At 39.9% G+C, this 17356-nt stretch overlaps 1 protein-coding gene across 3 annotated transcripts in view; it reads left to right on the forward strand.

Moving 5' to 3' along the window:
- Positions 1 to 4911: 4911 nt before the first annotated feature.
- The window catches only part of COBL (cordon-bleu WH2 repeat protein), a 118755-nt gene continuing 106310 nt past the window's right edge, over positions 4912 to 17356 (forward strand). For all 3 annotated transcript variants that reach the window (XM_086469174.1, XM_086469173.1, XM_086469176.1), the window contains exons 1-3: positions 4912 to 5111; positions 14403 to 14613; positions 15390 to 15618. In XM_086469174.1, coding sequence (XP_086325300.1) covers positions 4912 to 5111; positions 14403 to 14613; positions 15390 to 15618 — 640 coding nt within the window. The remainder of the gene's footprint in view (positions 5112 to 14402; positions 14614 to 15389; positions 15619 to 17356) is intronic.

Below are 17356 nucleotides of genomic sequence, written 5' to 3' on the forward strand. Positions count from 1 at the left end.
GACAAGGTGTGCCTCAGGGCTGGGTTTCTAGCTTTGCTATGCAAATTGCCAAAGAGAGCCTGCTTTTTTCCTCGAACAGCAATGTGCATAGATTTCCCCTAAAAAGACCGTAGGAGTGCAAACGCCTGAAAGTGAGAACTTTTACCTCTGTTTCCTGTTTTCCACCCAAGGGACACTGCATTTGCGTACTGGGCTCATCACTGAGCCCTCTCATGTTGATGTATTCCTTCTAGTTGTGAGATCAGGGTGTGCAGAAATGTCGCAGGGAAACCCTCTGCAACTGTTCCCGCCTTGTCCATTGATGAGTTTGCAAATTGACTTGGCTGGGTTGGAGGTCCTGTGCTGGTTGTTCACTGTATCAAAAATGAATGTTGCCCATAAATCTGCTGGTTTGAGGGATGGTTGGGTTTTCACTTTGGTTTGTTGTGGTTTTTTGTTTGTTGTTGAGGTGTTTTTTTGTTGTTTGGTTGGTTAGATGTTTTTGTTTAAAATGAATGATTAGAGAGAGAATTGGCGTAAAAAGGACCAGGTTCTACAGACTGGTGTAGTATGGAGCTCTTGCAAGCTCCTGCTGACATCCATGGGATGAAGTCTGCCCTGTACCTGTTAAGTTGCCTTTGCATTACAGGGCAGAGAGGATTCCAGCTTTTGTTGAGCATGGTGGAAATGTGTAGGGTCACTTCTTTTTCTTGTTTTCTTAAAGTTTTCTGTAAGTAAGTTTTCTGTAAGTTTTCTTTTTTTCTGCTTTCTTTTTAAAATTTTCTTCTGCTTCCCTGTTTCCCCCCCCCCCCCCCCTTTTTCCCCCCAGGATATTTTTTCTTACCTTTTTTTTTTTTGAGACAATCTCTGTATAGGATTGCTGTGAGTGTGGGTAGAAGTCCCAGGACTTCTCAGAGATCATGTTTTTTCAGCGTGGGATTGTAAAGTCCAGGTTGCATCCTGTTGCTTGGTAGTTATATATTAATAAAGCATAGGTCCAAAGGGCTTGTGTTACCTTGTCTTGAAGTTATTAATCTAGTGAAGCTTTTCTTCATTTCTGTTGCATTTCTTCCATGTACCGTACTACAGAAACACTGGTCTTGTTGATGGGTTTTCTTGTTGTTTTTCCTTTTCCAATTTGAGAAGCCTGATGCTGTTACTGAGAACAGTGCTGGTAGGTTATTCATGTATTCTGCCTGATTATTTCATGGCTATATGCATTTTTTCAGCTTACGGTAAAGTGAGATGAACTATTTCAAGCCTTGGTAGAAGGCACTGTACATTTATGTATTAGAATCAGCTGCTTGGTTTTGCTCTGTCTCCTAATCAAGGACTGGATTGAAGTATTCATGAGTCAATCATGTGTTTGAAGTGTTCCTGCTTGTAACTTCATCCACAGACTAATAGCAGGTAGGGAGGCTTAACAAGTATTTCAGTACGAGCACAGTGAAAGATGTCTGTGGAGGAAAAATTGCTGTTGAGCTAAATTTAGTTTGAATTTAGCTCATGCTGAAGAATGGTTTGCAACTTTTTATAGTGATGTTGTGTTTACAGCATGGAAAGTACCCATGCTTAAAACAGGCTTTTAAATCACACACTTTCTCTGTGCATTATTTTAGTGGGGGGAAAAAAAAAGGCTTTTATTGTGGAGTGCTTTTGTATTGTCCTTTATAACCATTGTAGCTCTAACAAAGAAAGCTGAATTCTTTTTCTGACTCGCATTCAATAGCATTAACAGGCTTCTCAGCACCTTCTGACTGCAGTTGCTGGAGCCCCTCAGAAAGCAGCTGCTCGTGCAGATCCAAGGTAGAGCTAGAGCTGTGGGTTTCAGTCTGCAGTTCATGGAGCTGCTTTCTACAACTGAGATGTTTCAGAAAGTTGGCTAGGAAATGCAAATCTGTGCCACGTATCGCTCTACAAATGTGAACTTTAAAGGGATCTGTTTCCACTGAAATAGTCTGAGATCTGTCATTCGGAAAACATTGAAAACCAGGCATTTAAAGCAGTCTCAGTGTTTCAGGAGAATATGTAGTCGCTATTGTGGAAAAGTTCGTATGAGGTCACCTGAACTGTTGCTAGGTTAGAGAGACTGTAGTGGGAATGTTTTCTCTTTTCCTTTCTCTGATGTCTCTGAAGGAAACAGACCTTTACTGTCCTTTCTGTGCAAAAGAAAAGGAGGATTGTAGTATCTGAAAGGCCCTGATTATGTAATGCCAAAAAGAATATGCATTGTTACGTATTTTATGGAGGTAAAGTGAACATCACTGGTCAATGTATAGCTGATGCTTTTGATGGTATGATGCCTGATTTCCTGATACACACCCGCCTCAGCCCCAAGCAGTGTTGTACAAAGTCTGTAACTAAGACTTGGCTGTAAAGAGTACTTAAGAAGTGGCCAAATAAAAATTACACTCCCATATCAGAGCTCTAAATTGGTATTAAAGTGTCTGAGCTTGTTTGTCTGTTCAGAAAACCAGTTGCAGCTTTATTTATTGCTACGGACAAACACGTGTAGTATCCTCCCAGTTTACTGCAAGCTCCTTCATCAGGTTCAAACCTCAATTGTTCTTCACTTCTCACCTGAAGTTTCAAGTGTCTTCTGTTTAAGCAGGTTTCAGTTTCATGTTTATTTTATTACCATTGCTTTATTTCCTCTAGCTCTGTTTGCTGTGAGATCTTGAATTTACAAGTCCAGGTTAATCATAATTAAAAAAAAAAAACACCCAGTTCTGCCAGGCTCAGAGCACTTACCTGCTTCTTTTCTTCCCACCCACTTCAGTACTTTGTCAGGAGCACTGTGTTGGAATTGCCACCTATATTATAGGACAAGCTTTAAAAACAAAAAAGAAAAGCTTGTGTTAAGAAACAAGTCGATGTGAATCTCTGTAGCTACTTATATTGGTGCAGTTGATGTTATGGAGGGCAAGAATTACATCATTTGTAAATTGATCTGAAGTCCTTAAATGTTGCACCACATGATTGTAAAGCTCCGTTGGCATGAGCTGGATTTGTGCAAAACTCCCATGTCTCTCACCACCTGCTTACAAATAACAACTGTAGCCAAACATAAAGGGTTCTGAAAAGAGGATGAATCCTAATTTCTTTTATTTTCTTTTATAAATAAATTAAGAGTTTGTTTCACGGACATATGGAAAGTCACGGTAGTTTGACAAACAGTGAAGCCTTGAACTTCTTGTCATTACCTTCATGGGGAGGAGCATAGGAGCTGCAAGTTAGTGACTGACAACTGCATGACTCATTGGGTGTATATAGGATAAAAAGTGAATGTTCGGGGAAAATTTCCCATGAAAGAGAAATTGCTGTACGCTTGTAAATATGGCAGTAGCTCTCCCTGCATGTTTGTAGAGAATGCAATTTGTTATGCACATGGGAAAAGAAAGAAAGTGTCTGCGTCACCGCTGAACAGTGTCCTGCTGAAGTCTCACTGAAATGTACATTTTCAGGGCAGTGTAGTGATTTTTTGCAAGTTGAGACATGTCACAGAAAGTGTTGGTCAAATGCAAATACTGATTAAAAAGTGTAGAGGATTTGGATTGTTTCTGAACTCTTGGGGTTTTTGTTGTGGGTTTTTTGGGGTGGGGTTTTTTGGTTTTTTTTTTTGGTAATGTGATGTAGCGTTTACTTTTTTCACTGCCCGGAGCTTACATTGGAAATCCAAACTGTATGTTCAGTCTTTTGTCTGTGAAAATACAGGTTGTGTCTAATTGAGTTTGGTTTAGTATTAATCCTGTTCACTTTTTTTTTTTTTTCCTCCTGAACACAGTTTTGTCCTTGGTCGATTCAACCACTGAGCTTTGCAGGACTTTAAGGGTTAGAGTGCCTTTTTCTATACTGTTCTTTTCTGGACCTCTGTTTATGTTGTTTACAGGGTGAAAATGATGTGCAGAATCATAATCTCTTCTTTTTGTGCACCCTAAAAACAGGCAGATTTAAAAAAAGCAGGCAGAAAGCCTCAGTAAATAATTTCTTGGTAAATGTTTTACTGCTTTTTCCATCTGTTACGCTAAAATCTGATTTAAACTAGGCATAAATCCAGTCAGAATGAGTGACTGGGATATTAATCATCAGAATTAATCCTCTTAGACATGTGCTTGGTAAGTGGCCAGCTATTCAGAAGTTTAACAGCACACATATGTTGCTTATCTGTCTGGCAGCTTGCCAGTGAAGTAAACTTTGAGTTTGTGGTGGGTTTACATCTCTGTAAAGTACACTGCTTGTTTGGCGCAAGTTGATGGCAGCTTTTCTGTATGTCACGCATGGCGCATAGCCTGCTACTGAAGAATGAGTTCTCTTCAGGGTGCTTTCAAAGAGCTATAGTCTCTTAGTGTTGCATGGTAAGAAGTGATATCATTCATGGTTGACCTTTTCATGGTGCTTCCCTATGAAGTACGATGAGCCGGATTTAGTGCTACTTACTCAGAGCAGAGGAAGAGACAATATTTCAAGTAGAGTAATACTGTGAAACCCAAATATAGCTGAATGAAACTTCACCCTGCCTCCACTCCTGCCGTTCTGACTTGGAGGAAACCCTCATTTATGTAAATAAAACTCTTTCTAGAGTCAGGTCTGGACTGGACCCAGCATTTCTGTTTCTTTCTTCATAGGAGCATGCTCCATAGTTGACAGAATAATGATTATTTCATATCCTGATTATGGAACTGATTCATCCTCTGGGGCATGGATAGCAAACAGTAGGAGTGAGTGCATCATTGAAACACCAGCGTATTTATAGAGGGGAGGTAAAAATGAAATGCAACTCCATTGAAAAGTTTCATGATAAAGAAAAATGTCTTGCATTAGAGGAACTTTTTAAGATTATGACTGAAAGAACATATTTTCTTATTAACGTGTTTATACTATACTGCCAGAAATTATTAATGTTCTTCTTACCTTTATTTCTCAAGGAGAAGAATGAAAGCCCGTGCTCCTCCTCCACCAAATCAACCTTCAGCAGCAAGTAGAATTCAGAGCGGGCACAAGCTACTTTCAGAGGCAGCTGTAATTTCTGATCAGAACATCGTGAGCATGAAGGAGAACATGATAAACAAATCGGTGGACTTCACAGTTATTTTACCCAACGGGGTGGAGCAGAAGAGCACAGTACAAGGAAGGTAAGGCTTTGTTTAGCTCCCACTTTCTGGAGCCCTCCATTCCCAGTGGGATGCTTGCTGATATTAATGTCTCACTTTCTGAGTTGTTGGAGTTTCTCTGCCAGTCTTCTCTCTGCATATTAGTCCACTGTTGTGCCAGAGAGTCCTGAGAGTTATGTATAAAAGACCCTCTCTGCTGGGGCAGGAAGGATTTAACAGCTATTGTGTCACTGTTTTCCCCACGGATCACTTTCAGCTTGTGTGTGGATCCATCTCTTCCATGTAGTGCCACTGGGCTAGTCTTAGGTTGTATCACATCTCATAACACAGAGGGGTTTTGGTGCGGTAGAAGTAGGCGCTGCTGGCAAACAACAATCCTGACAGTATGCCTGCCTGGAGTCATGCCGAGAAGCAAGCTCAGAAGATGAATGATTCATCACGTTCAGAGATCCTGCCTTCATGAATACATTGCGATTGTGTAGACAGCAAAGCATCTGCTGGTATTTAGGAAGCCTTTTCTATGTAAAAGTGTACTGATTTTTTCCATGGGAAGAGAGAGGGAGTTCTCCTTGTCACTGGATACAATCGAAGGCAAATTGTATGGGAAAGGTGGTTCTGAGATAGTTTTTATCATCATGGGAGCTCTGTCTTCTCCTTAAGCTCTCTGTGAGAACTACTTTGAAAGAGGGAGACTTACTACTTTAAGAAAGAATTTGGAAGAGTTTAAAAAATATATTCAATACTATGATGAAACTGTAGCAAATAATGGTGTGGCCAGCACTGGTCAAGAAACTGTAAAAAGTGATAATACCAGATTAGAAGGATATGTAGGTTCTTGTTGATAAGCCAGGGTCTGTGCTTATTTTACATTTGGGGGTTACAGTAGTTAGTCTGCATTCCTGTAAAACTACTCTTTTTGGTCTGATGTGTTAGTCTATTTTGATTGTTTGTCTATTAGTGTATTTGATGGCTGAGGAGGACGTGTACAGCAACGTCTGGTACTTCGTTCTTCCCCCTACTTTTCTTGTAGAAATTAGTGTCTGTTTAGCTACTCTCAGGAGACTAGTGCAACTTGTGTGGGTTAGCCCTAAAGTGGTGTTAAAGGTTTTAAAGGAAAGCAGTGTTTATCACAGTTCTCAAATTATTCATTTAGTGAGTGTTTATGGGGAGATTTGGACTGAATGAGAGAAAGAAGAGAATGGGCCTGGAAAGGAGAACAGGACATGAAACTCACTGGCTGTTAGATCCCAAAGGTGATATTTCATAGGCAAATGCAAGCCACCTGGAAGCTAACAAGAGGTTAATCTTCATGCAGCATTTTGTATAGAGAGATACCTAATTGCCATATGGTTAGAAAAGGTATTCTTTTCCCTCAAAAAAAACCAACCCCAAAACAAACACCCCAAGAGCACTACAAGAATGGTGTTTTAATGTGACCTTTTAAAGAACAAGTAACAGGATCAGAGAACAAATGGAAAGTCCCTGTACAATAAACATTCTGTCTCAAGCACAGGTATTTGTTCTCACTACCATTGCTATCACATACACTGAGACTGAGTATTTTGATTATTAGTGTGTTTAGTTTGTGGACTGAAACCTGAAAAAAATGTTGAAAATTAAACCTTAGACATTTTTGTGGGTTTATTTATGTCATCTACATTAAGCGCTCAAAGCAACCAAAACGTTCTCTGTTGTTCTGTGAAGGTGCCCACTTCTCTCCACTGTCTGCACAAGAGGTTTAGGCCCCTGATGTAGGCAGCAATTAAATTCCTGCTTGTGCTAATCTGCGTATCACCAGTGCCTAACCTAGGTAGTAGATGTTCTCCCTCAGCACTGTCTTGAGTGTTTGGAGTGGAGAGTTAGTGACAAATGTCAGGCACTGATAGCCAGCTGTGGGAAGTGGAAGCATATGGAAATGGAGGAGGGGAGTAAATCATCCTATCAAGTTATGAAATGAGAAAAGGATACTCTATAATGAGCCCTGTATTACGGTGGCATCAGTATGAACAGAACTCATGTTTACTGCTGTTCTTTCTAATCACTGAAAGATGACATTTTCTGTACATGAACACTGGTTACGTTTTTAGGGGTGTGGAAAACCGAAAAAAAATAAAAATGTCCAGAGCATCTGAAATTTTTAGGACATGAACTGTCTTAAGTTTACACATTTGGGTGAAAGCCCAGGCTTTTTCATTTTTTTGCATTGTTTTGACATTGTGAACTGAACAGCTAAGAAGTACAATGATACTCAGGTAAACATTTAATGATGAAGATACTGGATTAAAATAAAATGTGTTTGGCTTAGTCTGAAGCAAGTATGGGAGCCAGTGCAGGTAATAAATTCTATGGTAATATTCTGTTATCTATGGTGATATCATGGAAGGACATTTCAGACAAATTCTGCTGTTGTTTGTAGTCCTATAAATCTTCAGTATTTTTATTGGCATCATTAAAACTGCATTCTGCAAAATCTGCTTTTTGGTACCCTGGGGAAATAGCTTTTCTGTTGCAGGAAGATTTGCAAAACCTTGCCCTGGGCATCATCATAATGAAAAATGATTCTGTAGTTTCAGGAAAGCAGTTCACAGAGCAGTGAAGTACACTAGAGGATGTTTAAAAACATAACTGATCACAAAATGGTAGGAGTTGGAAGGGACCTCTGGAGATCCTCTAGTCCAACCCTCTGCTAAAGCAGGTTCGCCTAGAGCAGGTCACACAGACCTGCGTCCAGGTGGGTTTTGAATGTCTCTGGGGAAGGAGACTCCACAACCTCCCTGGGCAGCCTGTTCCAGTGCTCTGCCACCCTCAGTAAAGAAGTTTTTCCTCATGTTGAGGCAGAACTTCCTGTGCTCCAGTTTGTGCCCATTGTTGCTTGTCCTGTCACTTAAGGTTGTTATAAATGAACCAAGTTGAAAGTAAAAATTATCTCTTTCAGTTTGTTCGTTGTATGTAAGCAAAGCAGCATGTTGTTAATTTTACTTTGTTCTCAATATAGAAAGTTCCTATAAATGTCAGCAAGAGGGAAGAAAATTCCCATTAAATTTTCTTGAAAGATAGTTCAAGTAAAAAAAGAAATTGCGTGCTATTTAAAGGTATTATGTTGGAATCTGGACTTTTGAAGTAGATTTATGTATAAAAGTTAACTCAAGCTGGCTGTCTTCAAGAGTTTATTGCCATCTTGTAACACACAACTTATTCCAGTTTTTGGAAGTATGTAGTGCAGATTTTAGGACAAAGTTGAATCCTTAAGGAATGTGTGCGGCAATAGAATAGCATTGAGAAAACAGCTTTCTTTTTTGACATAATTGGTCCCTGTGAACTCTACTGTAAAACATGTGAAAGTATTCATGAAAAACTTAGTTAGGCTTCTCCCCCCTGAAAAGGATTATAAAATAGCTCTAGAACTAATCTGTATTTGTACTGTTGTATGAGCACTAGCTGATGTGCTGAAAGGATAGGCAGAGCGTTGGCCACTTACACGTTTTATGCATATAGACCTGTAGCAGATCCACAAAAACTTGTTAGCAGGTCTGACAGAGGTGATAGCTAAACATTTAGAAAGAAAATAAGTGGAAAAGCTCGCAAGAGTTACCAGAAACTTTCTGTTTGGGATGCTAACAAGTAATACTTTCAATGAATAGCCTATAAATAAAGGGATCATGCATCTGTCTCCATTCACGCTGAGTGACACTGAGGAGGACTTGCTGATTAACACAGATACAGACATGTGCTGTCAGCAGCTTGAGAAGTTAGTAGAATTTGAAATACATCACAGAAAAATGGGGATGTTTGAAGCTAAATTCTGTGGTTTGGGCTTGTTCAGCCTGGAGAAGAGAAGGCTCTGGGGAGACCTTGTAGCAGCCTTCCAGTACTTAAAGGGGGCCTACAGGAAAGACGGGGAGGGACTCTTTATCGGGGAAGGTAGTGATAGGACAAAGTATAACGGTTTCAGACTGAAAGAGGGACATTTAGATTAGATATTAGGAAGAAGTTCTTCACTATGTGGGTGGTGAGGCACTGGCACAGGTTGCCCAGAGAAGCTGTGGCTGCCACCTCCCTGGCAGTGTCCAAGGCCAGGCTGGATGGAACTTTGAGCAACCTGGTCTGGTGGGAGGTGTCCCTGCCCATGGCAGGGGGGTTGGAACTAGATGATCTTTGAGGTCCCTTCCAACCCAAACCATTTTATTATTCTATGATAGGTGGTATTTGGTTTGAAGTTGTCAGCACATGTAGGACCGATGTGTAGAAGAGTAGACTGGACAGTTGTTGCTCCTGCTGTTATCTTACAGGTTACACAAATTCTGTCGTCATGTGATGCACAGAGAGCAGGCTACTAGAACAAATAATAAACTAGCTGAAGCTCTAGTCCCATTCTTGCAAATACTGGAGGACAGACATGATATGGAGCATAAAGCTAATGTCATCACAGAAAGAATATTCTCACATAATTCTCAGTGAAAGACTCTTAAGTGATATTAATTGTGGGTTTATAGCTCAACATACAGAATGGAGTGTCAAGAAAGACTGAAGGTGTGAAACCAGCTCAGGTTGGTAAAACATGAACATGAGAGGTGGTGTTAGATGATGATGAACAGGGCACATACAGCAAAAGGGTTAGAAACGAGCTTAAATAAATACTAAATAGGGGTCAGGTCAAAACTACAGTAGTTCAATGTATACTTTTTTTTTTAAAAAAAAGACCTTACTAGAATAATTTACAGAATAATGTATGTTGGAAGGGGCCACTGGAACTCACCTGCTCTAACTCCCTGCTCAGTGTAGGTCTCACAAGATCAGATTACTCAGGGCTGTCTCCAGGCAAGCATGAATGCCTCCAGGGAGGAGGTTTCTAAACATCTCTGTACCCCTGTTCCAGTGTTTGACCATCCTCGTGGTGCAAAAATTTGTCCTTGTACCTAAATGGAATTTCCTATGTTGGCACTTGTCTCTTGCCTCTTGTCCTCTTGCTGTTCAGCGCTGAGAAGAGTCTAGCTCTTTAACCCTAACAGTTGGTACTTACAGACAGCAACAAGATCTCCCTTCACCTTTCTCATCTTAAGGCTCAACAAGTCCTCTGCCTCTTCTTGTATGTCATCTTGATGTTCCTTCTGTGAACTTGCTCAATTATGGAGAATAATAGCCAAATACATGAGAAAAGTAAGAAAAGAAATAGAAAGCATTTATGAATATCCGTTTATCATGCTTCCTGTACTTCTTTTGATGCAACTTGGTTTTTAGCGTATACGTTTCTGGTTGTGTAGGAAAACTTCCAACCTTTTCATGAAGTGCCTGCTGTGCTCTGGAGCATGAGAAAATAATAATGACTAATGCTATTTTCTGCTTTTAAATGCAGATAGTGAAAGTATCAGAGACTTCGGTTCACCCCCTTTATGCTACTTTTCTTTTCTTTTCTAATGGTCACTTTAGATTCCTAATGTGTGTTTGGCATTGACCTAAATAAAGAAGATTCTTTCCTCCAGTATGCAATTTTTTCATGTGCATATGTAGCATGAAAGTAGAAGGTAATAGGAAGGTCAATGTCATTTGAGAGACTACAACTTTATCCTACACATTTGTTTCCTAGATGTTATACATGTATTTTAAAATGGATTTCTCTGTGTGATCCAAGGAGATTAGGTCAAGCCACACCCAGAGCAACTTAGTTTTCTGCCTCTTAAGCTGTAGATGTCTTTGCGGCATTTTACTGGTGAACAACAGGACACAAGTGGTCTGATGCATTCAAACTTGAACAGGACTTCAACCTGATAAATGCTGCTGACAAAGTAGTTATTCGTTACTGTCCAGAATTGGTGGTAAATATCAAACAGCTTAGTAATAAAGTATCAGGACAGAGCCAAAGTGCTCTCCTTTGCTAAGAATAGTGGTCTGGGCCATCTTATCTGAATCTTAAATTGGTTTCATCCTGCAGTTTTATTTCTGTGCTGAAGTATTTGCTTATCAGTCATTAATATTTGGTGTCTGTCACACAGTTTTTGGTCTCTCCACCCAAAGTTTCAGTAACATCTTACTAAGTTAAGACAGTAATGTGTTTCTTAGCTGAGTGGTTGGAAAGGCAGGAGACATTTAACACCTTCATTTCAGCTTCAGATTTAATCCTTTATGATCAGACTTGCCTGAATTTCAAGATAAAGTATGCTCTCTACCAGGTCTCAAAAGCAGGTTAAAATAAAGCGCAGATATGTCTGGAACAAGATGGAAGCAAAGGAAAGACTGACTCTTCAAACTTCCAAGAGCCATATTCAGCTCAAGGTTAGAAAGAAAAGTCGGTCTAGATCAGTAGATGGCTCAGTACTCTTCTCTTGCTGTGTTTAGAGGATCTCTTCTGTGTGTGGCATATACATGGAGTTACTTGAAATAAAACTCGCATTTAAAATCGATTGCGGTTTAGAAGGAAAATTTTTCATAGTGAAATTGAAATCTGAATAATAGTAACTTCATTGCAAGGACTTCCCAGCTCTCTTACTTCTAGAAACGCATGAATTTTGAATTTTGTTTGTAGAATTCCCCTTTTTTTTCTTCTTAGTTTTTTTAAGTTTTGTGGAAATTATTTTAGGAAGAACATTGTATTCACTTTGAAGTTGTTTCAGAAGCTTGAGAGATGTTGCTTAATTTGTACTCCTAAATGATAGAGATGAAACCTGGGGATGCTTTTCATGGAACAGTGTGTATTCTGAGCAGCATGGCTCAGGAGGGGATGTTGCATACTTCCTTAAGTGTTATATTTAACACACACCTGCTCTGTAATCAGCAGTAAAATGAAACCTTCAATTTGGCTGAATTTTTTAAGTTTTTCATTGTCTGGACAAATTGTTCAGCTTACATAATTTTCTGCAACTTATTGTCTCAGAAGTCTGGTGTGGGTTCTAATCTTGTTGTAATTGTGGTGCTGTTGCTGCTCAACATGTTTAATAATTTGTGGAAGGTGCATGGGATCATAAACTGTTCTTTTGATGAACTATATTTTTTAAAAATAAATATCCTTTTTCAAGGCTGTCTTTTTTTTAAAAAAAAGTGGGTTTTAATGAAATAGTTTACATGAGGCAAGATAACTGTCCAAATTTGAATGAATTATTACAATATTATGCACTACAGAAATATATTAGCGTTCCACTTTAAACAGAAATGTCTAGCATGTAGAATACCATGTATTGCAGTTCTGCCAGGTTATTTGCTTTTCTCTGAAACAGTAGTAATAAGGCTGAGGGGGGAGAAAACCATGCAAGTTTTAGTTTAAAAGAAATATGTCTGTAAACAGACAAGCTGAGATCTGTATCAGGCAGACTGACACTTTTTTAAATGCTCTCTTGTGCACAGCTTAATGAATATTCATGTAAATGTTGGTGTAGGTGGGGTTCTCCTATAGTTTGGACTTAGTAGGTGTAAATGTTTCTTTTGGTTTGTGGCATGTTATGCATGAATTAAACATGGTTGTGAAATACAGATGTTTGCAGCTTGGGGACAGTGCCAGAATCAGTCACCATGAAATGACCTGATTCAGTTTCAATTTAGATACTACACATTTCTCTTTAGATGCTCTCTATGTTAGCCGTTACCGCAGTGCTCTATTTTTCTGAAGACTCCTATACATATTAATGACATCTGTTTTCCTTGTTTGATCTTCAGTCATCATCTGTGTTCTTCTCTTTTCAATGGGATCACCTATTTCAAGTTTTCCGTGCTTGCCACGTTTTCAGCTCACACTGTGTAACTCGGTGAAACTTGAAAGGGATTACTGTAAAGAGGGTCCTTTCTCATCTCTTGCACATGAAGAGCTGTCACCTACGTATGATTCAGTCTTTTGCCTGTTAATAAGGGATTGTTCTTCATCTTCCATTCTTGTTCTCTGTGCCGTTAGCTCTCCAGGGTTCTCCACCAACTTCTTGAGCAGTTGTTGGCCAGCAACATGGACCTGGAAAGAAGATGGACAGCGCCCCCCAGAGTAGTTTCCCAGATGCCGACAGCTTGCAGTTGAAGGGCAATTCTTGAGCTACAGATGTAGTGGTGCTAGCTAATAACTTGTGATGGATTTTATTTTCTTTGAATTTGCTTGCATTTTGAATCTGTATACAGCTTTTCCAGTTTACACATTAGAAAAGATGCGAATTCCTTTGTCAAATATGCTGTCTATGCACTGATTTTCACTTCTGCTGGAAGAAAAATATCCCATGTGTATGATAGGCTTCAGGTAGGGATGGTAATTTTTTTCAGTTTATGTTGTTTTGTTGATTACAGGTGCTAGTTCATGAAACCAAAACTTTTCAGAAACATAAGCCCTGTACCTGGCATTCAAGGTCCAGCTTGAACCTGACCTAGTTAGAGATGTCCTTGCTTATTGTAGGGGGGTTGGACTAGATGACCTTTAGAGGTCCCTTCCAATCCAATACATTCTGTGCTTCTATAACCAGTTTTAATAAACCTATTTTCTCTAATCCTGGATGGAATTTTAGGGAGGAAGACTGGAAAAAAAAAAGAGCCCTTTAGTACCTTGATAAAGAGAGTTTCTGGGGTGTGGAGGAACATAGTTCCTATCTGGTGTGTCAGGCAGTATCAAGTTCCAGTGAACGTTGAGTACCTCCATGCAGAGGCACGGAATAAGAGAGGGGTGGTGACTGATCCTTTTAACCTCATGGTTTAAGAATCACATCTGCAATAAGAGTTCTTGGTAATGCAGGTACTTGAAACCAGATGTTTTTATACAGGGTAAGTATCCTTACCAAAATAAATAAGGAAGGGATCTCTTGTACTTGGAAACATTGCAGGTGTCAAATGGATTTGGGGTTGGGGGGCAGAACTCAAAGTTGTAAGCTGGGAAAAAAATCCTCTCTACCTTTTGTTCCAGATCTAAATGCTCCATTTTGAGTTGTGTTGTGTGATGGTTCAAATCTAGGTAGAGTTTACTGTACTGTGAATGCATCAATTATTTATATGTTGTCTTCATGCGGAAGAACAGGGTTTGAATTGGAGAATTTAATATATGGATTTCACAGGTAAGATGCACTTTCTCTACTCTTGGCTTACGTTTTCAGTGCTATTATTGGCACTGTTGTCTGCCTCATAGTGAATAGTTAATTGCCAGCTCATAAACACTGAAGTGTGAATAAATTTAATTCCTAACATTTTATCTGATCTGTTTAGCATTTCAAAGCATTTGCACTGTTCCCTCCCAAAGATGGTTTACTAGTGATACATCCACAGCTTGTATTGTCTTTTTTTCTCCCATATTAAAACTGAGGTAAATTTTTTAGCAACTGTTTTTTCTCAAGCTAATGATGAATATCTTCTTCCCTGCAGTAAAGCTGTGATGGATCTATTGGTTGATTTATGCAGCCAGTATCGTTTAAATCCATCCCAGCATAGTCTTGAACTGAAGTCTTCAGAAACTCAACAACTTCTGAGTTACAAGCCAAACACTTTGATAGGAGCACTGGATGTACAGACGGTACTTCTGAAGGAGAAGGTTCCTGAAGAGAAGACAAAGCGACCTCTGCCAAGGGTCCCTGAGGTTGGTACTCTGTAGGGCTAAAAAATGGGGCCATGAAACGTCCTTTCATTCCTATGATTTCAAGCGGTTCTTCCAATCTTTGTATCTTTAAACCAGATGGGAAAGGCTTGAGATTGACTATAACCTGCTTTACTAGCTTAACTGATTTGCATGCAGACTGGCAGATGCCAGCGTAGACTCCAGCATTTAGACAAAATGTGTTGTATTTATGTTGCATGTTTTTGGATAGATGGAAACATGTTCTTGTAAAGACCCTTGATTGAAGACCAGAGTGATTGAAATATGGAGTAGTGGCTGAAATGAGAGTTGTGGGATTGTGTGGAGGTCGGTAGGGTTTTGGTGGTATTCTGTTTGCCATCTTTATTGAAGATACGGGAGAAGACTGACCATTAATAAATGTATTCCACAATATTGTGAAGATTCAAAAGTAGCCATTTTCCAAATGTGTTCGATGACATTTTTATTGTTCTGAATCAGTATCTCTAATTACACTGTCACACCTTTCAGAGTGGTACTTGTAAAAGTTCACAAATTACGTCTGCCTCTGATTCTTTTTCCTTATTCGGCTGTTCTTGTGAATGTCTCCTTAGTGAGAGAGGAGGTCTGAGCTACTTTTGTAAAATATTTTTTAGTAATACTTTTTGCAATAGTATGCATGTGGTGTAAGTTTGCCTAGGAGGACTCAAGACGACATGCAAGTCCTCAATGCCTTTCTTATTGTAAGAGAGTGTAACCACCACGGAGGGAGGGCTGAGAGTTTGTGTTTGTTTCTGCAGAAATCTGTGAGGCTGGTAGTGAACTACCTGAAGACACAGAAGGCTGTGGTTCGAGTTAGTCCAGAGGTGCCTCTCCACAACATCATCCCAGCTATTTGTGAGAAGTGTGAAGTCAGTCAAGAGCACATTGTTCTTCTGCGTGATGGCATCACTGGGGAGGAGCTGGAGCTTACTAAGTCCTTGGAGGAGCTGGGGATAAAGGAACTGTATGCCTGGGACAGAAAAAGAGGTGAGCTGAGACTGAAAGTGATTGCTGCAGGGTTAGAGGATGTGCCAACAATATTATGGGCAACTTAAAAGCGTTTGCGCTCTCTTTCCTTTGGGGTCCAGCTGAAACAGCAGAGTGACATCTCAGTCCAGAGAGCAGCACAGGTTTGTTCAGTGAGCTGTGCCCAGAGCAGCAGCCAGGACAGCAGCGTGCCCAGCCATCCCTGGCTGCTGTCGGGCCCCGTGCCAGGCTGGGCTGGCCCCTGGCAGGGCACAGGCTGGCCTGGGGCAGAGCAAAAGGAGGAGCTTTGCTACCTCCTGGAGCTGCTGTTGGTACAGGTCGGTGTAACACAGGGGCCTCATCCAGGCAGAGCCTGTCACCTACCTGTGCTGTGGGTTGGAGAGAAAGAAAGAAGAGACATGCCATAGTTACGGCAGCTGCAAAAGCTGAGAGGCAGAGGCAACAGACCAGGGCTTATGAGAAGCAGGCTGTGGATAGCTTCAGGGAGGTTCCTCCAAAGAGCAGTTATTGATGGTTTAGTGAAGAGGAGCTAAGAGGTATCGGTATTTATTTTATTCTCTTGTTTATTCACCCTCACTTTCTGTTCTAGTAGATGATGTTGTAGTGGCAGCTTCTTGGGCTTGAGTTTTATCAGCCTGATTGTGTATTCAAACAGCATAATTATGCAATGTGCTTTAAAATATACCTGCTTTAAAAACACACATTGACAAGCAGTACTTCCTTTGAGGTCAGAAAGTAGTATTCATTAAAATTGTCCCCTGCAGTTTGTCTCAATTGGTATCACTTCCAGCACAGTAAATGTCCTTATTTATTGTTTGGATAACGTCAGTCTTGTAGGTGCTGAGCAGCAGGCTTATTTTTTATTTATAGAGTTATTTATTTATGTTGATGTTCTGTCTCTTCTTTCAAACTCCTTTGGTAAGTGACAGTTCTACCTCTGCGTGAGTCAAATTTCAATGAATTTACAGACTTTTAAATAAACTAAATGTCTCCTTTTCCTTTGAATTGTTAGGATGCTCAAAAAAGTGGCAGACAACATGTCATAACTCAATAGCATGTTTGTTTGTTTTTTTAAGACATTTACTGTAATTAAGCTAACTTTTTTGGAGGAACATGTTGAACATGTGGCGTATTCAACAGGATTAATTCAGCATACTTCAGGGACAATTTACAGAGTCATTAGCCTAAGCCTTCCTTAAACTCTTTTCCTTTAAAATGAAAGTAATGGTGTATATACTGGTGCAGTAGTGGTCCTCGAATCCAGTTGTAGCCTGTACAGTCAAAACCAAGACTTTACTCAGGGTTGGGTTTATAGCGGCAAATTATGTAACACTTCATAGTGTGCTGCTTTCTGCATCAGAATATTTTTATCTTCTATTTTTTTAAACTTTCAGTATATCTTTCATTAGGATAAAATACCGCTGATCCTGACTGTATTTCTGCCTTCCTTGAACGTGGTGTCTGATGAGAAGACCAGCAAATAAAATTTACAAAAGGTTTTCTTTGTTCCAGCAAATTCCTTCTTCCCCTCTTGTCATTTGTAATCTATACAAGGATTAATCCCATTGGTTTCAGTAGCAGTTGGTCTATGAATTGTGCATTGAGTAGATGTCCAGTCTGGTTAGTTATCAGAACAGACAGGTTTTTAAAACACATTCCCGCTAACGAGTAAGGCATCAGAGGTGCTGAAGGCACAGGCTGTGCTTCTAAGAGCAGGTTCTAGAACAACTTTGTGCTC

This window comes from Leptosomus discolor, chromosome 8 (assembly GCF_034619465.1).
Source record: "Leptosomus discolor isolate bLepDis1 chromosome 8, bLepDis1.hap2, whole genome shotgun sequence".
Taxonomy (NCBI): Eukaryota; Metazoa; Chordata; class Aves; order Leptosomiformes; family Leptosomidae; genus Leptosomus; species Leptosomus discolor.